General features: G+C 37.9%; 1 protein-coding gene across 2 annotated transcripts in view; it reads right to left on the bottom strand.

Moving 5' to 3' along the window:
- Positions 1–3,093: 3,093 nt before the first annotated feature.
- The window catches only part of NSL1 (NSL1 component of MIS12 kinetochore complex), a 35,475-nt gene continuing 23,182 nt past the window's right edge, over positions 3,094–15,386 (bottom strand). The window contains exons 5-6 of one of the 2 annotated variants that reach the window (XM_070768606.1): positions 7,115–7,182; positions 3,094–4,590 (exon numbers count right to left, since the gene is read on the bottom strand). In XM_070768606.1, the coding sequence (XP_070624707.1) occupies positions 4,312–4,590; positions 7,115–7,182 (347 nt within the window). In that variant the 3' untranslated portion in view covers positions 3,094–4,311. Of the gene's footprint in view, positions 4,591–5,464; positions 6,946–7,114; positions 7,183–15,386 lie in introns of those variants that run through there. The other variant, XM_070768608.1, reaches the window with a different exon arrangement.

The following is a 15,386-nucleotide window of genomic DNA, read 5'->3' as shown; positions in this document are numbered from 1 at the left end:
AGAGCAATTGGACTGGTCAGCTGGAAATGTGGCTTGGGACCTGCAAATATCATTGTCTGGAGCTCTTTTCTCTGGGGGTTTTTCAGTTTCTCTAAAGAAGGCCCAGCTAAGATGTGTGAGGCTGCCAGTATTCTGGACCTTCAAGACTTACCATTCCAGTATGGAACTTCACTTTGCCCATTTTTTGTTCTGGGTTTCACTCTCCTCTCCAGGTCTTTATTTCAGTTTTTCAGAAGACAAACTCCTTTGGCATAATTACCAACAGTGAGTGAAGGGGATAAGTCACCACCTCATTTTCAGGCTCCTCCATCTCACCTGTCTCTGTGGTGTCCTCCATTCAACTGTCAAGTGATTCTGGGGGTGGGGGTGGGGCGGAATTGGGTTTCCCTTCTCAATGTATCACTCTGAAGACATTTAGGTTTGATATCCCTCTGACTTGTTAATCCATTTCTCTTTCCTCCATACACTTTCCTTCTTCATCTGCTATGGTTTGGGGCAACCTACCTCCTGCTTTCCTCAAAAGATGAGTCTGTTTCTTTCTTGTTCTTGCTATTTTGGGGTAAATGCCACAAAAGAGGGACCACTGATTCAATGGATTTTCCACCTCCTTGCCCCTCCTGTGTTGACACTAATGGCGCCTCACCACCAATTCTAAGGAGGACAAAATTCTTAAAAGTTGCTCCTGCTTCTCTCTTCAGGTTCGCCTGTAGTAAGCCTCTTTAGACAAGACCCACACAGAGAGACTTACCTGGGGGTCCTCCCGTGCAGTGCTCCCTCTCAGCCACCTGCCCTGTTGAATTCTCTCACACTGCCAGCAATCTTCCTCCCTCAAGACTGCTCAAATGTCGCCTCCTCCACAAAGACTTCCATGGCTTCTCACCAAAGTTCCCCCACATACATCTATGATTTGCTGCATTGCATGATCATTGTTCTCCTCACTGGAATATGAGACTCTTGAAGTTTTATCCCTTGAGTGTTTTCACTTCCTTTTTTGACAAACCAAGTAATAATAACGCTTGTGGAATGCTCACTATGTATACTATGTGCCAAGTACTAAAGACTTTATATTACGAACTCACTTCTCATAACAACACTATAAGGTGGGTATTATTGTCATCCCCATGTTATATATGAGAACACTGTGATACAGAGGTATCCTGCTCAATTCTATATAATAACAGTAGAACAGATATCTGAATCCAGGCGATCTGGCTCAGAAACTATGCTCTGAACCTGACTTCTGAACTAAGTAGTGACTACCAGGTATCTGTTGAGTGGCTTAGTAAATAAATGAAGGTATATAGGGGAAAACGAAGGCCTTCAACAGAAGTCAGACAAGCTCAGTTTTACAGACAGCTGCATTCTGAAGCGAAGTAAAAGTCTGATTTCATTGACTTTGTTCTCTACGCAGCCCAAGCCATGAGGGCCCAAGGAAAGAGGTAGAGGGAAAGATTTCTGTTGTCCAGTGTTATGGACCAAACGTTTGAGTCCCCTCAAAATCCATATGTTGAAGCTCTAAAGTGAAAGTCGCTCAGTCATATCCGATTCTTTGCGACCCCATGGACGAATTCTCCAGGCCAGAATACTGGAGTGGGCAGCCGTTCCCTTTTCCAGGGGATCTTCCCAATCCAGGGACTGAACCCAGGTCTCCTGCATTGCAGGTGGATTCTTTACTGTCTGAACCACCAGGGAAGCCCATAATCCTGCCCCAAGTGTGGCTGTATTTGGAGACAGGACCTCTAAGGAAGTAATTAAGGTTAAATAAGGTCATAGGTGTAGCTTTCTAACAGGATTAATGTTCTTAAAAGAAAAGAACCAATACCGCCCCAATCACCAATGCATGCATGAAGGAACAGAAACTGAATTTGCCTTGATCGTGGGCTTCAAATCTCCAGAACCGTGAGAAATTAAATTTCTGTTGTTTAAGTCACCCAGTCTGTGGTATTCTGTTACAGCAACTCAAGCTGACTAATACAGTTTCTAATGCCTGATGTTTGGAAAACACAGATATTCCTTCAGTGTTTTCAGAAACCAGCTGCTTTAAACGTTCTCTGTCCCTTGAAACTGGATTTGACCTTCCTGTGTTTTGCTTCTTTGTCTGACTTTGGTTTTTGTTGAAAGGAAATTTAAGACTCCATCCAATCTGGCCTTCTTTTTACCATAGGTATGTCACTATTTGATTTTCTATTTTTTCCTTCAATATTTCTTGCAACTACAGACTTTTTGACTTTTCATCACCTTAGCTAGCTAGTTCTCAGTCTATGCAGAAATTCAATTTCTCTTTTTTTAAAACTATTTGGCTGCACCAGGTCTTAGTTGCAGCATGCTGGATCTTTTTAGTTTCAGCATGTGGGATCTAGCTCCCTGACCAGGGATCAAACCCCAGCCCCCTATACTGGGAGTACTTGAGTCTTAGCCACTGGACCACCAGGGAAGTCCCTCCATTTCTCTTCTTAAAAATACTTATCGATAATAAATTACTGATATCAGCCATGTTTACCTTAGTTAATAATGCTAATATATTTTCTTTCCTAATGGTATTTCATTTGGAACTCTGCTATAACTGTGGAGTAACACTTAGAGCCCTCTAAAAGATTTCAAGTTTCAGCTGTTTGTCTGAGGGCTTTAAAAAGAACAAACTTTTTAATTATAAAAATTTCCAGACCCAGGAGTAGAAAGATTATAGTTTCAGACAGATCCAACATTATCAAGATTTTTGCCATACTCACTTCATCTATTCCTCTCCTTTTTTCTTGGCTCACATATTGCAAACAAACCTAAAACATCAAGTTATTAGACTCTATGTATCTCAATATGAATTTCTTAAAAAGAAGATTTTTTAACAGAAACACAATTCAGTTATCTAATCTAGGAGAATTAACAATAATGCTTTTGTTTGCATGCTTTTGAGTGAAACTATTCATAGACTTTTGTACTGATATTATGAAAAAGCACGACATTAGTATAGCAATATTCTGTAGACTCCAGTTTTATAGAGAAATTTAGTTATGTGCAAGGTGTTGACCTACCATCCAACCAAAGCTAAGCTCCAGAAGGCCTGAGACAAGTCTTAAAAATACACAGGATCAAGGCTGCAGTCTTTGTACATTATTTTAATAAAAACACACTATTGCATACAAATATACAGATCTCAAGTTTTAACACTCAAATTCAGAATGCAATAAAGTAGCTTTGTAAGTTTTCTTCACTGAGACAGACTTTCTTATTCATGATTATTAACATATAATGAACAAGAGAAGTACATTATTTTCCAACCTCGTGATTAGTAAATTCCTCTATAAAGGAATGAAGGTATATAATCGTTTGTAAGAAAACAGCTGGCAAACTAGATGGCCCTGGCTACACTGTATTAATGTGAATAAGTGAAACAATAAGAGCTAGAGAAACTCTACTTAAATGTTTAGAAGTATAGGCAATACTGCTTTCTCAGACTTCTTTCTACCAATCATTATATACTTGATATGTAAACATTCTCAAATGTAAAATAGTTCAATATGATTGCATCTGTATTTCTTCCACAGTGACGTTTGTTTAATGTATTAATCTGATATATATTTTTGAACTGGATTCATCTACAAAAAGTAATGAGAAATCCTGAAAAGAAATTATTAGTTCCACGTCAACTTATGTTTAAAAGTTAATCTATGAAAGCAAAAGTGTGGGTAAGAAACGCCAGCTACATGGCAAGTTTTATTTCTAAGAGAAATTCTTACACAAATAATCATCTTCTTTGTCTTACAAAACAAAACCAAAAAAAATTCTAAAATTAATCCCACAAATTCAAATTAGTGGAACTTAGTGTAACAAAGTCAAAGCCAGTCTTGTCATCTGCATGTTAATTTGATAAATCAAACTGCCTTGGGGGAAGGAACCCAAGAAAACAACTGTATCTGCTACTGTGCAGAAATGATGATGACTTTCAGCCCTTAAATAAAGATAACTGTTATAGCTCTTTTTTAAACAAAGACGTATATCTGGGAAATGCAGTGGAATATGTTACTTCTGAAATTCCACAAAAGCTGTAAGGCAGCCAAGTGCTGATGGTATTTAAGGACAGTAAAAGTTTGCACTCTTAATGACTATTGACAGGCTTTATGCCAATATTCAAACAATATGCTTTTCATGGACTACAGATGAAAATATTATATCACACCCCAATATAGTGTTACTATATTTGTATTAAGGAATCACTAGTTATCTGCTGTTTAAACCAAGTCCTGTCCAGGCATTAGGCTGTAATCTAAATGTTGACAGTGCCTAATTTCACCTCTTAAGATGAATAAAAAGGGCTTATGTATCAAGATTAATTCTCTTTCGCCGCAACGGATACCATTTTCTCTGGGGGCAGTCTTTAGTTCGCTTTCTTCTCAGTACCAAGTCAGTAGCTGTCCTAGTAGAAGTCTCTGCTGGTGTGGTTTCTATTTGTGCTATAAAGCTCTCGGGTTTAACATCTGGTTTCCTACAGCAACTGGAAAAGACTTCCTGGTGGACTCTCTGGAGCTGGATAATAGGCTGCATCTTTAACACTTGGGAAAATCCATCTCCTTGTTCAATTAATGCAGGTAAGGACTTAAAAAACAAACAACAGTAATACTTAACATTAATCTCAGGCTGAAACACAAACACACAGAGATAAGTACAATACTCAAGTCTTTAAACTGTTCAGGTCAAGCCTTTTTCTAAAACCTTATTTTTAAGTCACAGATAATCAATATTACTTTAAAATACCAATTTTAGCCGAGGAATTTTAACAAAAAGCTAAAGCTAAAAAGATGTATTCTATTCCTATTTTATAATGCCTGGTAGTAAAATAAAACTCTAGTAAAACAGGAGGTAACAGGGACTTCCCTGGCAGTTCAGTGGTTAAGAGTTTGTCCTTCCAATGCAGGAGGTGCAGGTTCAATCCCTAGTAGGGGAACTAAGATCCCACATGCCTCACAGCAAGGTGAAAAGATTAAAACACACACACACACACACACACCCACCCACACACCCACAGAGGAGGTAACAGAATTTCAGAGTTAAAAAATCTAATGTCTGGAATTCTGTATTTTAGGATAGTACAATTTTAGAAATCTTAGAGGAGGGATCAGCACATTTTTCCTATAAAGGCCCATAGAATAAACATTTTAGGCTGTGAGGGCCTTTACATTTGTCACAATTATTCAACTCTCCTGTTCTAGTGTTAAGAGGCCACACATGCATACATGCTCAGTCACATCCCACTCTTTGCCACCCCTTGGACTGAAGCCCACCAGGTTCCTCTGTCCATGGAATTTTCTAGCCAAAAATACTGGAATGAGTTGCCATTTCCTACTCTAGGGATCTTCAGAACCAGGGATTGAACCCATGTCTCCTGCATTGGCAGGCAGATTCTTTACCACCATGCCACCTGGGAAGCCCCAAAGAGACCACAGACAATAAGCAGACCAAAGTACACGGCTCCGTTCCAAAACAATTTTATTTACAAAAACAGGTGGCAGGCCGGGTTTTAGCCTGGCCCACCCCAGTTTGCCAATGTCTGATTAAGAGCATGCTGTGAGAGAAGTGTGAGTACCAGAAAATCATGGGATCAATACACATCACAAAAGAAGGTTATAGAAAGTAATCAAAACAGAGGAGATCCTGAAGGAGTTTAAAAATAATTTTCATGTACTAGAAATCCAAATGTTTTTGTTTGGCCAGAATACATGTCAAGAACATAGACAATTTTATTATTATAATATTAAAACTCCAAGTTGGATATGCAGTTGATGGAAGAAACTTTCACATACTGAGGTATGGGGAAGTCACTCTGGTTTATACATGATCTAGTTTGAACCGTGTGCTAACTCAAACAGCCTGTCTTACGGCCTGTCAAGCATACCCGTACCTCTGCTTTCACCATGAAAGAAAAAAATGTGCTCATCACCCAGTTACACAAAGGGCGAAGGCACGACCCACTGCAGTCACCCAAGACAGCGAGCCCCGAGGGGAACTCAGGAAGGGAAAGCCAAGATGAAGCATTCTGTGCTTTGGATACACAGGCTCCCAGATAGTTAAGATGCACATTTAAGGACATATTTCAATGACCCCAGATTCTTGCACCTTCCCATACACAGAAAAAAACACTAAAATCATTAACTTGAGACATCTGTTCTTCGTGCTTAGCAGTAATTTTTTACCAAGTCGCAATCTTGACAACATTTTTTTCCCCAGCCAAAAAATTCATATAGACTGGCTCCTCCCCTACCCCTTTGGAGCAGTCCCATCAAAGCTACTGAGAAGCTCTTTCCTGGGCTATAGCCCTTGGTTTGACTCTAATAAACCTCTTCTGCTATTCTTATTATATATTATTTACTGATTATTTGCATCAATACAGTATAATACAGTGGTTAAGAGTACATGTTCTGGAGCTAAACATCCAGGGTTTAAATCCTGGCACAATTATCTGTTTGGGCAATCTACTTAGCCCCTCTAGTTTCCTTATCCGTAAAACAAGGAAGTAGCAGTACTTCTCTCAGAGGGATAGAGTAAGGATAAAATGAGGTGACACAATATAGGTGAAACAGTTAGACGGGGCCTAATTCACAAATGCTGACTAAATGTTAGTGTTATTATCCAAAATTGTTTGATGGATTCCTAACTCTCAGAACTCAAAAAATATAGCCAACCTTTAAAGAAAGTTAAGTTAAAGTGTTAATCGTTCAGTCGTGTCCGACTCTTTACAACCCCATGGACTATAGCCTGCCAGGCTCCTCCGTCCATGGAATTCTCCAAGCAAAAATACTGCAGTAGCTAGCCATTCCCTTCTCCAGGGGATCTTCCCGATGCAGGGATGGAACCCAGGTCTCCTGCGTTGCAGGCAGATTCTTTATCATTTGGGTCACCAGGGAAGCCCAACCTTTAAAGAAGCCAGGTATAACACTGGCACACGGTAGGTACCTAAAAAATGGTAATTATTCTGAATGTTACAGTCATTTAATAACTTCATTAAAGATCTATTTAAAAGACTACTGAGAATTCCTATTACAACAGACTAAGACACATATGAATGCTAAAAGCAAATACCTAGCTACACATGTTATTCACTTATAATTTAGTAGGTAGTTACCTTCATGGCTTCACTGATCTCCTTAGCTACGGCTCCTCCTCTGCATCTCAAGTTTTCCAACCGAGGGGCTGCAAAGAAACCACCAAACAATATTTTAGGCTTTTTAATCTAATACCAAGTCATAAAAGACAAGCAGGTGATATCTGGACAATAATCTGTGAGGACTCTTCACCTTTATTTAACAAGAAAATCAGAGGTTATTCTATATAGAAAACAGAAGATCAGTGAAATAACATACTCTATTTATTTGCATATGATAAGAAGGGAGGAAATAATCTTAAAAGAGTGTGGATAATATACCAATACAAAGTACAGGATGTTGAAATGGTGAATATTAGGAAGCACAATGTATCTACAAATGAGATGGCCTTATTAAAAGTGTTACATCAAAATAATTCCCTACATTAAAACATTGGAAAGTGTAGGGATTAAATTCAATAGAAAATATTATCTCCCACTTTGAAATTCCACCATAATTCAGATTAGATTCAGTAGTTCAGTAATTACATCCACTTAAAAAGAATTCAGAGATCATACAGTCATACTGTTGAAAGGCGATGGGGAACACAGAATGGATAAGACAAAAACAGAAATATGAGAACTATGGAGAAAACGGCGTTTCCCAGGTGGCACAGTGGTAAAGAATCCAACTGCAGATGCAAGAGATGTGGGTTCAATTCCTGGGTCAGGAAGATCCCCTGGAGGAGACAATGGTAACCAACTCCAGTATTCTTGCCAAAGAATCCCATGGACAGAGGAGCCTGGCAAGCTACAGTCCATGGGGTTGCAAAAAGTCAGACACGACTCAGTGACTCAACAGACAGAAGATATGTGGTTGACCTTTGTGGATAGATTCAGAGTAAGAATCAGTGAAGTCTCTCAGTCGTGTCCGACTCTTTGTGACCCCATGGACAGTAGCCTGCACCAGGCTCCTCCGTCCATATGATTTTCTAGGCAAGAGTACTGGAGAGGGTTGCCATTTCCTTCTCCAGGGAATCTTCTCGACCTACGGATCAAACCCAGGTCTCCCACATTGTAGACAGAACGCTTTACTGCCTGAGCCACCAGGGAGTAAGAATAAAGACAAGCAATCTAATTAAAAATTTAATATTCACATAATTTCTTATCACTGTAAAAAAGTTTTTAATATACAGTGTGGCAATAATAGGAAGTATTTAAAAATAATTTTTATTAATAAAAATGAGATTCCTACATTTTGTGTGCTTCTGTTAATTTAGTAACATTTGGTCCTATTAAAAAGACAAATCTTCCATTACATATTTCCCATTAGCTTTGTTCTACACACTGTACCAAAATCCTTTGCAAGTAAAAATGTTGTTGAAAATTTCTAAGTAATTCATCTTTTGAAAAAAGGGAGTATGAAAGTTGTAAGTGGATCTAAAACATTTCATAATCAGATTGATAAAATGCAACTCTAGTTGCAATGACTTTTTAGTTCAATTTACCTTTCCTGCATATGTAAATTAACAGAGATAGAAAGAATATTTGAAGAAATATGATGATTAAGTCAGAATGGTGGCTACCTCTGAGAGCAGCAGAATATTGACCAGTAAGGAATATAAGGAAACTTTTTGGGGTACAGAGTGTCTGTAAAATTGGGAAGCAGAATAAATATGTGTTAGTTACATTTGCAAATAATATAGTCAATATCTTCTTTTTTAACTTCAAGTTACCTTTTCAAGTAAAATTTAAAGCAATGGATCTAACTGTTAAAATGTAAAAAATGAAATAAATAGGATATTTTCCTGATGTTTCCAGATTTTTGGACAGTGTGACTATATTTACTGTACATATGAAAACATAATGGGCACATTATTTGAAAAGGTACTATTTAAAAATAGGTTTATCCTATGTTAAAGAAGTTGTGGTACATATATACAATGGAATATTACTCAGCCATAAAAAAGAACACATTAGAGTCAATTCTAATGAGATGGATGAACCTAGAGCCTATTATACAGAGTGAATAAGTCAGAAAGAGAAAGATAAATATCGCATATTAATGTATACATATGGAATCTAGAAAAATGATACTACTGAAGAATTTATCTGCAGGGCAGCAGTGGAGAAACAGACAGAGAATAGACCTATGTACATGGGGAGAGGGGAGGAAAGGGTAAGAGGTATAGAGAAAGTAACATGGAAACTTACATAACCATATGTAAATAGATAGTGGGAATTTGCTGTATGTCTCAGGAAACTCAAACGGGGGCTCTGTATCAACCTAGAGGGGTGGAATGGGAGGGAGATGGGAGGGAGGTTCAAGAGGGAGGGGATATATATATATACTGATGGCTGATTCAGGTTGAGGTTTGACAGAAAATGACAAAATTCTGTAAGCAATTATCCTTCAATTAAAAAATGAATAAATTTTAAAAAATAAATATGTTTAAAAAACCATAAACACAGGTTTATCCTATGTTTCCCAACTCTGCAGACAGTACCTAGATCCAAGCAGCAGTTACATACTTTAATATGTATATATGTGTACAAGTTCATCAAGCTGTGCACTGTATATTATAGCTCAATATATACAAACATACACATAATATTGAACAAAATCTCTTTTTCAACATTTACTCTAGAAAAGTTGTATTCAGTTCAATCACTCAGCACGTAGTAACACATGCAACTTGACAAAAAATTTTCTTCTGCAAACACACACTGATGGACAATAGCTGTTTTCCATCTGTTGCACAAGCAATAACAATGTAAAAAGTGCCAAGTAGTTTGGGATTGCATGTAAAATGGAGTTAGGTCCCAGGCTTGGATAACTATGAACAGATTTTCATTCATGAATGTTTGGTGCTGGACTTAGCTACGTTTAGTATTCTCGGCCCCTGACTATAAAACGCCAGCTATGCCCTCCCAATAGTGCTATAAGTAAAAATTTCCCCCTATTTTTCAAAGGACCGCTAGGGGGCAGTACGGCCCCCGCAGTGAGAACCATAGTGTTCCTATTTTTCAGAATTTTCTTGGGAACAAGAACCTTATTCTCTTAGTCTTGGACTCCCTCCTGCTGAACACAGTGCCTGACTTGTAGAGTAGGTGCTTGAAAAGTATGATGGATGAAGGCTATGACAAAGTTTGCCATGGAGGCACAAAGGTGAGGTCAATCCAACAAGGGAATTGAAAGGCGAGTAAAAACTTCATAGATGTTATAAGAGCTATGTTATAACATAGATGTTATAGACTAAGAAGATTTCATACTGGGTGGCTGGGGGTGAGTGGAAATAGGAGGTGGGTGGTAGAGGATGTGCTATACCAAAACAAGAGAATAAATCAAGAAAGAAGAAAACACAGGAACCAGGAAACATGATCCAAAACAGAAGTAAAGGAAATTCCCAGGATGATGAGGAAAGAAACAGATGGAATGAAAGCTCTTCAGCAGGTCTAAATAGCAAACAGTCCAGATTTGAACAGGAAGACAAAAGGCTCCCAGAGGAAAACCTCCAAGAAAAAAGGAAAGGGTTTTAAAAGTGGATTTGATGGAAGTGTTTACTATATTGAGAGGAATTTTACTGTTCTATTGAAGTGTTTGGGAAAGAATCAGTGAAAGACACATTAGCAAACAAAGCAAACAGAAAAATAAAGCATTCCAAAGTGGGGGGTAATAAGATGTTCAAGAAAGAAAATACACTCATTGTCTGATTACCTGACTCATACTGAAGAACATTTACATAGTCATAACAATATCAATGCTTAATACTACTGATGATTTTTGACAAAAATGAAAGTGAAGCTAATGGGTGTAGATTATTCTTTTGACAAACTTGGCTATGAAAAGGAGAGTTCAGGTAAAAGAAACAAAAGGAAAGGAAGTTTTCCCTACACGTGATCTTCTGATAGTGCATTTCTGTAGTATTATGGGCTGTCATACAATGCCAATTGGCCCTATGTATCAACTTTAGCAACTCTGTGATGGAAGCAGGTTTCATCAACCTCTTTTTTTTTCAGATGGGAAAAAAGAAGCTGTGAGAGCTGAGAAATGTATATGAACTAAATGAATAACTGAATAAACACTAAATAGAGTTAGAAACTCACAGCACACACTCTTCTATATTCTATACGTAACTTTCCAAACTACCACTTTGCCAGGAATTATACTATACTCATATGAATATAAGTTAACAAACGGTCAAAAATTCTGCTACAGTAAAAATCTCTTAAGATAAAAATGAAAATAAATTATGCCTAGCAAAGAATTTTAAAAAGTCTAGAGTTAAATTTGTTTCAACTATTAACATTTAAGTACTGTTTTGTTTTTAGTTAAGTAAATGAAATTCCTTCTTTGAAAACTAAGGAGCATCAATAATTTTAGGAATAAAACTAAACACACAAATATTTAAAAAAACCCAAAGAGGGGGGAAAAATAAACACAAAAATATGATCACTAAAAATGAAATACGTCATCTGTAAATGTATCAGAAAAGCATTCACCAACATTAACATCTACTCAGGAATTCAAAATACACAAACTTTTCAATTCCTCACTTAAGATTATTTTAAATGAATGCTCCACTTGTGTAACTAGTAAGAGCTTACAGGTACTCCTGATAAACAAACATCGGACTTAGGAATGTCTCACGTCCAGATGCCGGGTCCCTGCCATGCAGGAGATGGATGGGCTTCCTGCAGAAGCATTCTCAACGGCTCTCTCCATCACCTAATGGGAACACCTTCATGGCACCATTATTCATTGTCTCACCACAAACAAAGGTATCACTGAACCCAAATGATTACCTCCAAATTCTATGTAAATGTCACGCAGTAGAACTAATGTGCATCTGAAGTGTGATTCTCCTAATATTTTTCATCATAAATGTGTAGTATTTCAGCTACACTATATGTTACATGGGGCTTCCCTGGTGGCTTAGCGGTAAAGAATTCTGCAATGCAGGAGACACGGGTTCAATCCCTGGGTTGGGAAGATTCCTCAGAGGAGGGCATGGCAACCCACTCCAGTATTCTTGCCTGGAGAATCCCATGGACAGAGGGCCCTGGTGGGCTAGAGTCCATAGGGTCGCAAAGAGTCGGACACAGCTGAGTGACCAACCACATGTAGGTTTACATAGGTCTTTAAAGGGTAGCCAGAAAGTTATTTATTTATAATACCATTTGCACATTTTTTCAGGGGAGAAATACAGTTCAAATTTCAAAGTTCAGATTAAGTATAAATGTCTGAAATGTAACCATTTGTAAGTGGGTGACTACCTGTAAATATTCTAACAATGGCTTAAGCAAGCTGTCATTATTAGGAAAAAAGAGGAACTGTCTCTAAGTCCTTTGCCTGTAGGGTCAGCAAAAGAACTATCATAAAGTCTACTACAGAGAAGCTTAAAATAGATCTTTGTCATCACTACATGTTTAGTGAAGGACAGGAAATAATAAAAAGGGAGCCTCGTCAATTAATTTCAAATAACTTTTTTTTAAAGTTGATGATATGGAAAGAATGATTAGTTTCACGAATAGGATCACAAAAGGTTATAAATGACAAATGAAAACTCATCCTATTGGTAGGTAGTTAATTAGAAGACTGCTGCAAAGATATATATATAAAAGTTTGCTCTTAAAAATGTGGAAGTTAGGCACCCTTGAGTACACTGCCTTCCCTAGTCACTTGCTTTCTAAAACACAGGGAAATGAAAAAGTGGAAATGAAAGATTGAGTAATCAACCTTGTTTTGCTTTTAGGTCATTGCACTGACTAAACTAGGAAACATGAAATTCCAAAAGCCTGCACAAATTTAGAAATTCAGCAAGAAAAAAAAAAGCATTAACTGAGTGTTTCCTTTCCATTTCCACTGTATTTTATGAACATGTATGAGCAAGCATGCATAATATAGGATGTTTGGCTTATACTAGTTTCTAAAAAGGGTAACTAAAGGCATGAAAAAGAACCATGAGTTAAAAAGTAGCATCCCTGGTGAAAAGGAAACCAAAAACTAAGCAGTGATTTATGACTTTCCGGAAGATAACACTTTGCCATAATTTTAACTCATCTGTTTAACACACGTGCTAGGATCCTTGGCATCTACTCACACCTGCACCTCACCAGCTCCTTCAGTACTCAAGAACTGCATCTGTCTTAAGGTACCACATATTTTCAAACTCCTAGCTTGTGTTATCTGGTCTCAGTCAAGACTCTAACCTTCTCCTGTAATGCTCTTCCCCTCTATTCCTTCCACTACAGCTCAGTAGTCTCTTGTTCTATGAATATTCAAGCTCATTCTTAGGAACCTTGTTCTAGCTCTTCTAACTGAAAAGTTCTTCCTCTTGATTGTCACAAGATAAATTCCTTCTTGTTACTTCCTCAGAAAAGTGTTTCCCATCACCTAAACACATCACCCTAGCACTGATGTTATTTATTTTTCTATTTGTTGCTACTTTCCTTCTCCCACTAGAACGTAAGCTCCACAGAGCAAGGACCCTGTCTGTATCGTTCACCATTACATCCTCCACAGTGAGAACCGTTCTGGCATACCGTAGACATTCAATAAATATGCTGAATGCATGGGTGAATAATAGTCACGTGGTAAGTATTTACTGAGCATGATGCTATATGCTGGTTTCATATAATGCAAACAAAAATGCAAAGTAAAAAACTCATGAAGCTTTCAGTTTTGTGAGAAACCATAAAGAAACAAACAAGCACATGTCATAACAAATGATTTTATGGAAATAAACAAGTATTATGACAGAGAACTGGGGAGAGATTACTTTTACCAGGGTGAGTAGGAAAGATCTCTCTGTGGAGGTAGCATTTAAATGAGAAAAACTGAGAAGATGTCAACCTTAGAAGTGACTGGGGGAAGTAAACTCATACACTTAGGATCATTTTATCTATGACAAAGGAGGCAAAAAATACACACTAAATAAAAGACAGTCTCTTCAACAAGTAGTGCTGGGAAAACTGGACAGCTCTACATGTAAAAGAATTAAATTAGAACATTCTCTAACACCATATACAAAAGCAAACTTTGCTAAAATGGATTAAAAATCTAAATGTAAGACTGGATACTATGAAACTCCCAGAGAAAAACAGGCAGAACACTCTGACATAAACCACAGCAGAATTTTTTTTGGATTTGTCTCCTAGAGTGATGGAAACAAAAACAAAAATAAACAAATGGGACGTAATTAAACTTAAAAGCTTTTGCACAGCAAAGGAGACCATCAGCAAAACAAAAAGACAACCTGAGGAAAAAATACTTGCAAACTATGTGACTGACAGGATTAATTTCCAAAATACACCATCAGCTCATATAGCTCAATAAATAAATAAATGGGCAGAATACCTAAATAGATATTCCTCCAAAGAAGACATACAGAAGGCCACCAGGCACATGAAAAGATGCTTAACACTGCTAATTATTCAAGAAATGCAAATCAAAACTACTATAAGGTCTTACCTCATACCAGTCAGAATGGCCATCATCAAAAAGGCTACAAATGATAAACCCTGGAGAAGGGGTGGAGAAAAGGGAATCCTTCTACACTACTAATGGAAATGTAAATTGGTGCACCCACTATGGAGAATGGTATGGCAGTTCCTTGGGGATTCCCTGATAGCTCAGTTGGTAAAGAATCCACCTGCAGTGCAGGAGACTCTGGTTCAATTCCTGGGTCGGGAAGATCCCCTGAAGAAGGGATAGGATACCCACTCCAGTATTCTTAGGCTTCCCTTGTGGCTCAGGTTGCAATGAATACACCTGCAATGAGGGAGACCTGGGTTCGATCCCTGGGTTGGGAAGATCCCCTGGAGAAGGGAAAGGCTACCCACTCCATTATTCTGGCCTGGAGAATTCCATGGACTGTATACTCATGGGGTTGTAAAGAGCTGGACACGACTGAGCAACTTTCACAGCAATTCTTTTAAAAACTAAAAACAGATCTCTCAGCAATTCCACTCCTGGGCATTTATCTGGAGAAAACTGTAATTCGAAAAGACATATAGCCAACACTATGTTCACAGCAGGACTATTTACAATAGCCAGTCAAGACATGGAAACAAACTAGGTGTTTACTGACAAATGAGTCAACAAAGATGATGTGGTACATACACACAATGGGACACTTCTCACCACAACAAAGAACGAGATGCCACTTGCAGCAACACTGATAGACCTAGAGATTATCAGACTAAGTGAAGTCAGACAGAGACAAGTATCGCACAGTATTGCTTATATGCGGAGTCTTAAAAAATGATATAAATGAACTTACTGACAAAAGAGAAACAGACTCACAGCCAT

This window comes from Bos indicus, chromosome 16 (genome assembly GCF_029378745.1).
Source record: "Bos indicus isolate NIAB-ARS_2022 breed Sahiwal x Tharparkar chromosome 16, NIAB-ARS_B.indTharparkar_mat_pri_1.0, whole genome shotgun sequence".
In the NCBI taxonomy this organism is placed as follows: domain Eukaryota; kingdom Metazoa; phylum Chordata; class Mammalia; order Artiodactyla; family Bovidae; genus Bos; species Bos indicus.
Note: the sequence above shows the minus strand (reverse complement) of the source record. Positions and strands in the feature narration are given on the sequence as shown.